At 37.8% G+C, this 10,386-nt stretch overlaps 1 protein-coding gene across 3 annotated transcripts in view; it reads right to left on the minus strand.

Annotated features, from left to right (window-relative positions):
- LARGE1 (LARGE xylosyl- and glucuronyltransferase 1) overlaps positions 1-2,951 on the minus strand; it is a 186,127-nt gene extending 183,176 nt beyond the window's left edge. For all 3 annotated transcript variants that reach the window (XM_062491291.1, XM_062491290.1, XM_062491289.1), the window contains exon 1: positions 2,846-2,951. In XM_062491291.1, coding sequence (XP_062347275.1) covers positions 2,846-2,951 — 106 coding nt within the window. The remainder of the gene's footprint in view (positions 1-2,845) is intronic.
- Positions 2,952-10,386: the final 7,435 nt, after the last annotated feature.

Consider the following 10,386-nt stretch of genomic DNA (forward strand, 5'->3'; position numbering starts at 1 on the left):
AAGAATTAAAAAATCCCCACAAAAAATACTGCTCTGACAACTCAGCTAGGTCACGTTTTTACTTAGTGGGTAGAAGACCACAGAGATTTTACTACTTTATGCAGGTATCTTCAAACAGGTATTTTCCCAGGCCTGGCAGGGCAACTGGATTCACCAAAGGTAAATCCATGCTTGACCAACCTGACTGCTTTCTGTGATGAAATGACTATGAATACAAGACCAGTTGATAAACTGTCCCTTGAATTTAAGCACAGTATCCCTGTATCCAAGCTGGGATTTTACTGTGTATATGGGCAGACTACTAGACGTGTGAAAAACCACCCAGAATGTTGAGCTCAAAGAGAGATGATACTCATTCATGGTGTCTGGAAGCTCATGTATTCTCTGTCCTTGGAGGTTTTCAAGATGCTGTTGAATAAAGGCCTAAAAAAATCTTGTCTGATTCCAAAACCCATACTGATTTGAGCAGGAGATTAATGAGAGAACTCCTGAGGTCCCTTCCACACTGAATAATTAAATGAGTCTATGAAGATACCAGGTATTGATGATTCCTTTAATTTGGTGGAGAAAAGTCTAACAAGAACCAGTAACTCAAATCTAAAACCAGATGTATTGAGAAGAAAACTTCTAGCCCTGTGATTAACAAAAGAAACAAGTGCCAGAAGGCAGGGAGGACTCTGCATTCCTGATGGTTTCAAACCAAGGCACAATGCTGTTGTGAGACAATTTGTACTCAGAGAATCACAGAATGATACAATTGTTTATGTCAGAAAAGACCTTTAAGATCATTCAGTGCATCCATTAGCCCAGTACTGCCATGTCCACCACTAAACCATGTCCCTATGTGCCACACATACACATCTTTTAAACATCTCCAGGGATGGTCACACAACCACTTTCCTGGGCAGTCTGTTCCAACGATTGTCAACCCTTTTCATGAAGAAATTTTTCCCAATATTCAATCTAAACATACTGTGGTGCAACTTGAGGCTATGTCCTCTTGTTCTAGTGCTTGTTTGGGAGAAGAAAGTCACCCCTACCTCACTACAACCTCCACAGAGAGCTCAAACATGAGCAAATCATGGGAACCACAGTGGAGGGGAAAAAAAAAAGTCATGTAAATAACAAAATGGCATTTACTTTTTGCTCATAATACCTACAAGTTAAGGAAAATGCTAGCTATTATTTGGTTTAATAAATATCTAGCCAACCTTAGTTTTTAACCAAGAAAGATTAAATAATTCCCATCCAAAATTACGAAAAAAAAAAAAAACCAGCTACAGAAAAATAATGGGAAGAGTTATTAACTGTATATAATTTCTAGTCCTTTTCCAGGGCAAGGCTTTGTAATAGGCTTTGTTCCCTAGTTTGCTCTTAAGATTAATTCACAGTGAGAGCTTTAAGTCACTTCAAATACCCTGTAGCAGCAAATTTCAAGATTTGTATTGAGTTCTCTGTAAAAACAAAGGATTCTACCCACAAAGGAATTTAAAACACCATGGCCTTATCAACTGTGGACGCAATTAAAATAGTCATTAAGACAAAGCAGCATAATATTCTTCAAAAAGCAAAAGGGTGATGTCTGCATTTACTCAGCTTTTAAAAATCAAACAAAATCAGTACTGTTCTGCTTGCCAGATCATTATTTTTAAGTATGCAGCTAGCACCCCCTGTATTTCCAATTTAACATGAATCCCACAAGTGTTTTATTCTGGAATAAGATCATGGAGTTACTGCACAGTAAGGTAGAATTTTAAATACTAGAATAAATTTGCATAAACAAATATTTGTACATGGCATATAACTAATTCAGAATCATATGCAACACACACTGAAAATCTTTACATGCTCTTACCTGTAATTTAACATGGAAACCCCTTTTGTTTCCAAACACAGCACAGATTTGTCAGCCAAGGATACATGAAAGAAGCTTGACATTTTAAACAATGCCTTTTTAAAATTATCAGACTGTAAACTAGTGACTGAACAGTTTTTACAAGGTTGGAACACCTTTCACCATGCTAAGGTAACTACAAAGGGTGAATTACTTTTTTTTGCTCTTGCCAAAATAACATACCTATTGCCCAACAAAAAATGTTTCACCTCCACAATAAACAAAACAAAGCTACAGAGTAGCAAAAAACAGGAGAGCCAGAATCTCTGAACCTCATCGAACTGAATTATTACTGCTGAAGGTCTGTAAGGCCAGGAAAAAAACTTCACCAGACAGGCAACTTAAAAAGACAAAGCAGTGACTATTCCAAGTCTTGTTATAAAAAGTACTCAGTATATAGCTGCAAGTTAATGAACCTACAAACTGGAGGATTTCCACTTAAAAAAATAAGGGCACAGAAAGATATTCCAATGAAGACAATAATCTTAGTTGGAATCCACTGACAGGAGGTGGATGTGGACCCAAACTATTTTTATGTAAAGAAGCCTCACATAGATATTCATTAATATTCCTGTGTTCAGCATATCTGAAATGAGATGTTAAAAATCTTACAGGGCATAGGATAGACCAACTTCTAAAAATCAGAAAATACAGAGAAAAAAATAGTAAACTGGGCAAAGGGTGGTGGAGGGAGTTGTTGACTTTTTCAAAGCTCAGAGATAAGTGGAAAAATGAAGTAATTGTGGCCAGTAATTAACTCATCATCCTCAATAGTGAGAACATGGTAAGGAAGGCCCTTTGTTGAAATCTGCACCTTGGGAACTATTTCATATACAAGCCAAATGGGAGTTATTTAAATAAAATCAATGATGACTGATCTACATTTGTCTACCCAGCTATAAATCATTCAATACCACACCACCCTCCCTCAGCCATTATTCCCTTTCCTACCTTCGAAACTCCCAGAAAACAGATAAATCCACGTAATGGCTGGGACAAAAAGGATGGTCAGAGAGGCAGCCAGGAATTTCCGTCGCCCTCTGCAGATTCCCAGCATTCTCTCAGGAGTGCAGAATCCCAACCCAATGCTGTTCCTATGTTGGAAGCAAATAGTCCACAGCCTCCCACATATTACTCCCTGAAAAGGAAAGGAAAAAAATATTTCAACAGCTTATCTCTCTACAGAAAGTTACAGACTATTCCAGTGTTCCAAAAGAGTTTAAAGAACAAAAGGAGAGAAAAAAAGGGCAATTGCAAGGTGGCACCCATTTCAAAATTATCCACAACTACTTGATAACAAAGCAAGTTTTAGAAGTCAAATTAAGACACCAAGTTAATAAAGCACATCATACCACCTAAATACACATTAAGCTCCATCTTACCAAGAGATGCCAACTTTGTGGTTTTGTCCTCATTTTACTCTACAGGAACTCTGGTATCTTTGATGCCCATGTGTGCTGGGGTAGATAAAAGAATGCCACCCCCACTCCTTCACCTGCTCCCAAAGAACAGAAGTCACACCACAGAATCAGTGATCTGTCTGCAGCTGGTCACAAACTCAACAGAGTGAACCAAAGAAAGGAAAGCTGAAGTCTGGGGGTAGAGGAATGTTACTGAAATTACCCACTTTGCACACCAAAAAGCAGTGCTGATGAACTGCTGTGCAAAAAGGAAGAAGAGAAAGTGCAAAATGGACAAGGAAACATTCACACTGGGGATATCAGAAGATATAGACTGTATGCCATGAGAAAAATGGATTCTGCTGAATAACACAGTTTTTATTAGCAAAAAAAAAAAATTCTGATCCTAATTTGGAGTAATTGCTCTGCATTTCAGAGGGACCAAGAAAAAAGTATAGGATTATTTTTATTCACAGGAAAATGAATATTCCCACACCAGCGCAGGCATGCAGAGCATAAAAATAATATTTCATACTGATAGCAGGGGTTTTTTTTTTGAAAGGGAAAGAAAGGCTAGTAGTGGACAAGTTGGAAAAGGAAAGAGAAGTATTAAGTCCATGCAAATATACTTCAGGTTTTATGTGAAAGAGCTTAAGTTTTTCAATTCTAAGAACAGAAATGGTCTACAAGAATGATAGGTAAAGAAATACAGACCCTGGTAGTACAAGGTGTTTAATAACAGTGCCCTTTGACTTATGCTTAAACCAGCACTAGAGCTGAAACAAGCAGTGAAAGCATTTCTACAGTGACATGTTAACAATGGTTGCAGCGTGTCTTGAGAGTGTCATAGCTCCACAACTCCATATACATTGCAGGAAAAATCAATTCTGAAATTAAATTACAGCAAAAATGAGAATGTAGACAAGAGAAATAGGTTCAGACAAAAAAAAAATATCTCTCTGCTGGAGATACCTGGCTGTAGTAATCAGGCAGGCTTACAGCTGTTCCTTGAACATTCAATAGAGCCCAGTTTACTACACTACAGTTTAAGAGCTGTGATAGTACTTTGACCTTGGAACTGATAAAATGGACTATAATTTGTCCAGAGCCAGCACAAAAAGCATTCCATTGTGTCAGCTTTTCAAGGCAATGAATGCCTCACCACAGAGATTTTGCACAAAATATGTGGGCAGACTTAATATTACAGCTGTGGTATTAGAGTTACTCTGTGTTAGACAGAGACACACATTTGGTAGATAAATTGTGGAGAACTCTTATTTTTATTCACTGTATTTGGATAATGATTACATTTCATTTCCTTTCCTTATAGCACATAGCTTGCACACCTTCTCTGAAGAGTCCTCTACATGCCTACTTGAAAAACACTGATAATTTCTCAGACTTCTGTGTTTACAAGCATGTATATTATCAAATGCACAGAATCTCTTATTTTAAGTAAGAATTCTTTTTTTTCCCTCTTAAATGTACTGGTATGCACCACTGACATCAGTCTGTGCATTGAAAAATAAACCTCTGAAAATATAAACTCGCAAGCAGAGTCATTGGCAAACAGCCTTATCTTGCACTGAAACATGCACTGGCTGGATACTGCTGCTATCAAAGACACCTGTAAAAATTACAGGTAAAAAAATAAGAGTCAACACCATGTTTCTGAAACCAAGCTGTTACAAGTATGCTGATACAAGTTTCCAGGGCAATGATATACAGACTCTGAAGCCTAGAGTTATAATTGCTGCTAGTGGATTAATTCATCCTAGGGTGGCATATTTAAGAAATAATTTGAATTTTCCTATATATTCTTTTAAATATCCATTCAAGTAAAGTATCTGAACAGGTTGATATAGAGGATGGAATCCAGATTTTCTGCCCTGTGAGTGTAAACTACTTTAACAAACCAAAAAGGTGTAAGGCACAACGCTGAACTCCCAGTTCAGCTGTGAAGGAAAGACAGGAATGTGGCAAATTCAGTTTTCTATAAATTGTCATCGTTCAGACAAAACAGCCAAATCGTTTTGCACATTCATGTGTATCCTTTATCTAACTAGAAAAACATTTGGGAAAATCCTAAACAGACAAGTCAGCTTGTGATGGATCATCCAAGGAAATGTTAAGATACTTCTTTTAACAGTGCTTTAAAAGAGCCATAAACTACTTCAAATTATGCTTCTACTACCTCCCCACCTCCCTGAAGTTGTGAATAGCTTCCCTTGGGTCTTAAATATTCCTTTTTAGTGTATAAAATCACAGTACCTGCTGAGTACTTTTACCCAAAGCAGACGATGCATCATGTGCAACCCTTACACAAACAATTACATAAAACATCCATGAATGGTAATGAAGATCCTTGGCTTACACGAAGAGCTTTGGACTCAATCATGTGTTCATTATTGGCTTTACTCAGAAACAATGTTATCTAATATCCCACTGTCAAACTGAAAGAAGACATTGCAGCTCTTTTGACTTGGTTTTCCTTTCAACAGGTGCCAGATTGAGATTCACCATGGAAGGAAAGGGATTGACAACGCTGGCTGGACCAAGGACTGAGCACAAAACACAGTTGCACGTTTCTGCCATATGAGCCTGAAAACACCTTTCAGAATTCTCCTACAGTCTCCTCTGCTATGCCACAATCCCACTGAATCAGACTGCCACCTGCCTAAAAGCTTTTAGAAAGCAGTTTCATGGTACAAGCTAAAACTGAAGCCACTTCAGATGTGGTATTGCTAGGCACATTCATCTTTTCAGTAAAATGGTTCACTTCATTTACACAAAGCCATGCAGTGTTTCTCCTGGTAGTTTTCACCCTCAACAGCTGTGCTAACTAATCACCTGTACTCAGATATACACAGCATGAAATATACCTGAAACAAAACAAAGGATGAAGGAATAACTGGCCAATTTAACCACAGCATCCGGGTGTGATACTCCAATCAAAAAATAACCAGTGCTTGTTCCTGACCTGTTGCCCAGTGTTAGTATTTTCAGATCTAACTGGGCATCTGCAACTTTATCCATCTTTATTGGGTTTATCTCAAAGCAAGGGAGACCAAAATTAGACCCAGAATGAAAAGGAGCATTTGTGTTTGCAGTTTCAGTCTCAGCTACACCCCTCCAGACACAATTAGATTTCTGCCTGTGCCACAGATACTAAAAAGTGCATGCATTGCAGGATATTGTTCTACCTTGCGCTTCAATTGTGCTCCAAGAGCATCACACTATAGTATTTTAGAAATCTGATTCAGTAAGTAACATGCACAAAAGCTAGTTGCATGTACATCATATGCATTTTATGTCTTGATGCCAGTGTGTCAGACGCTCTACGCTTCCAGGACGCACCAGTGCAGGATTTATAAATCCCACTGCACAGAAACAGCTCCACAAACTGTGCTGTGACCTCGAGCCAGCTCACTCCTCCCTGACTGCTGCTAACAGAGCTCCAAAGGGCCACCAGCTTGGACAACACCCCTGTGTGGGGTCACAGTGGGAACTACAATAACTTGGGGTGCTCATTACAAAGAAAACTCATTACTTACTCATGACCTTCTCACCTGACCAGAATGACCTTTCTTACCTTCCCATATAATCAAATACTTCCATTAACTACACTAACTTAACAGAGTAGTCTATTTGTTTTAAGTTGTGGATTATCTCCTTAGCTCAGCATGAAGCAGCTCTCAACCAGTATGAGCAGCACATATATTAAAGTATGTAACACAACACTAATCACATTGGTATTCAGTGTCTTCATATTTATTTTTTTTAATTACGGTATGAGAAAACTATGTCAGACATTCAGCAGTTCAGTGAAACAATGGAAGTAATTATGAAAACAAAAATCAAACACAATTAACTAGATTTAACTGCTCTACTATAAAAAGCTTTTCTAACTGCTTCAAACATTTCCTTGCATTTGTTACAGTTAATCTCTTCCCAGTAATCTTCCATTTGTTTTCAGAGCCACTGGAAATACATATATACAGTTAAAGCTGTTTATACAGCAATCCTGTGCCTTGGCTTTGTTGTGGTTTTTTTTAAATTAATGTTATCTAATTCTTTCTGCTCTTGCAGTCTCTCTGCACTCTTTCTGCACACTTGCAGTCACAGAGTCAATGAACAATTTCCACTGTAAAGCTTTTCCCTTGGCTCTGAATCTCCCTTATGGGAGATTCTTCAGATTCTTGCCACACTCAAAATATAAATAACTTAAAGTAAAAAAGCAGTATCTTATGCAGTATTTTTCTGGGGCTTTTTAAAATGTTGAAAATGGGAGTCTATAATGAGCTTACTCCTTGACATTCAGATTTTATCTTGCAGCTTTGCTGTCTTCCCATTATGGAAGTGGTTGTCATATGACATTGTAGTATTAAAGAAAAGTTTGGTACCGTAAAGGCAGGGTGTAGAGTAAACCCAAGATTAGGAAACACAAAGTGAAATAATTAAATGGTAAATCTTTATTTAATTAAACATCTCTCTGCTAATTTTCATGGTTTAAACCCAGACAGCAACTAAGCACAACACAACCACTCACTCCACCCACATCATTCCAGTGGGATGGGGAGAAGAATCAGAAAAGGGAAGGCTCATCAGTTGAGATAAGAACAGCTTAAAAATTCAAATAAAGTAAAACATTATTATTATTATTCTCATCACCACCATTATTATTAGAACAACAACAACAGTAGCTGCAATGAAAAGGAGACAGAGAGAAGAATAAAACCCAAGAAAAGCAAGTGATGTACAACACAGTTGCTCACTACCTGCTGACCAAGGCCCTGCCTGTTCCCAATCATCAGTCAGCCCTTCCAGATAACTCTCCCAGTTTATATACTGGGCATTTTGTCATATGGTATGGAATATCTCTGGCCTTCAGGTCAGCTGTCCTGGCCATGCTCTCTCCTGGCTTCTTGTGCAGCTCCTCATTGGCAGAGCATGGGAAACTGAAAAACTCTTTTATTTTAATGACTTAGCAACAACCAAAATTTCAGGGTGCTATCAACATTATTCTCATGCTGAATTCAAAACACAACACAGTTCCAGCTATTAAGAAGAAAATTAAATATATTTCAGTCAGAACCTTGATAGTTAATATATTCCACTTCTCGAGTTTTTAGAACAGAAACAGCATTTTGAAAGAAAATGCCACCTCTTCTCTCATCAACCTCTTCTTCTTCCAGCCAGTAGAACTTACTACAGAAACAAATCTAAGGCTCCTTTTGTTCCTACACTGAATTTCCTTGGCATTAATTTCCTTGGCATTGGAGAACCTCACCCCAAAATCAGACTCCTTAATCCTATAGTATCATTACTTTAAAGAAGTATTAGGAATACACATTTCATCTCAGCATCGACCTCACAAATTCTGTGAAGCCACTTTAAAGAAAAAGATTACAGCAGAGTTTCCAAATGCTACCAAATGTTCTCTTTCTCAACTAGTTACAAGGAAGCAGCCCTATCTGTAAGGGAGAAAATAGCCACTAAGTTGACAGCACAAATGAGTTCTGCCTTGGAACTGTACTAACTGCTCCTAGGGCACACAGGATTGACATCTTTTATATCTTCACTCAGTACATGCTGTGGCTTAAGGAAAATTCTATTAGTGCCCCATTAATCAAAGTTTTCTAGAAGATTCCAGCTGTAAACAACACTACCAGCAATGGAATCTCTCCTGACAGTAGTCACAGACAGAGAGAAGCAAATAGATAGCATGCTTTCATGTATTTCTGTTTTCATTTCCATGTACTCCTTTATGTATATACATATACATATATATATATATATACACACACACACACACACTTCTAATGGCATTCTTTGTTCCTTTCAAGCCTACACCTTAATTCAAAAGAATGAAAACATGCAACTTCCAAAATTATTATTAAGGAGTAAGACAATCTAAGACCCGCAGGACAAGAATCTTTTCCTAAGCCTCCACTAAAATGTCACTGTTTAATATGAGAGGGAAAAACACAGTAAGTTGAGAAAAGAGAGAAGCAACAAAATACAATCATGACAAAGATCAATCTTGCCTCTAACACTTCCTTTTCAGCCAAAGGATTATACTCACTTTTAAAGCAGCTACTGACCTGTTTTCTCAAGGAGTTCTCCAAACCCCATCTTTACTTTACTTTCTCAGCTATATGGGCATACAGCATCAGTATTTCCTGACTCCCCAACTTATCTAAGGACTCAGTACAATTCAAAGAAAGTGAAAGAGAGCCCGGCATGGTTTGTGTACAGCAGAATTCTAACAAGACCCTATGTGCACATACTGAGTACCTTAGAATTTGAGATCCCAGTGCCACTGAATTATGAACATGCTGGAGACCATGACCAGCCATCAGTATCACATGCCTGTGATACAGGATCTTTCACCAGAAAAGCAGCTGTCCTTCAGAATCAGTCTTCAGTCAGGCCACAGCATTATTACATACATGAATGTATGACTTTTAAAAAAGGACAAACCTCCACACCTTTCTAAATCCAAGCATCTCCACCTAAAGTAGTGGCAGAAGGCAATACAAAAAAAAAAAAGAAAAAAAAAAAAAGAAAAAAGAAAAAAAAAACAACACAAAAAAAAAAAAACCCAAAACCAACCCAGTAACCTGCTGTATGTTCTAACCTGGAAGAAAACATCAGTTTGCTGGTGCATCACTGCTCTCCCCACCTCTATACCACAGCATCTTTCTACTTCATAATCAAATAGAGACAAGCCATGGGTTTGTCCATTCGCTTTGTGCACATACATCCACACAGAAATTAAAATGTTCTTTGAAACAGCAGGGCACTATGTGCATCATATACAACCCTCCTCCAGAATTTTTATGCTAATACTTTGCTTCTCAGCTGAAGTTCTTGGATGCTTGTTCTAAAGCAGTGTTTACCTTCATTAGAATCCACTGCATATAAAGCTGCTCTAACAAGGAAATTGATTAAAGATTCATTAGAAAGTTTTGATCAGGAGAGAACAATTATTTCTTGAAATATTCCACCCTCACAAAAAAAAAATTTTCTCTCTGTGAAGAAAAGTCCTACTATAAAAATTTTAAAAGCACAACAAAAGCCCCCCTAACT

Source organism: Cinclus cinclus, chromosome 4, assembly GCF_963662255.1.
Source record: "Cinclus cinclus chromosome 4, bCinCin1.1, whole genome shotgun sequence".
Classification (NCBI taxonomy): Eukaryota; Metazoa; Chordata; class Aves; order Passeriformes; family Cinclidae; genus Cinclus; species Cinclus cinclus.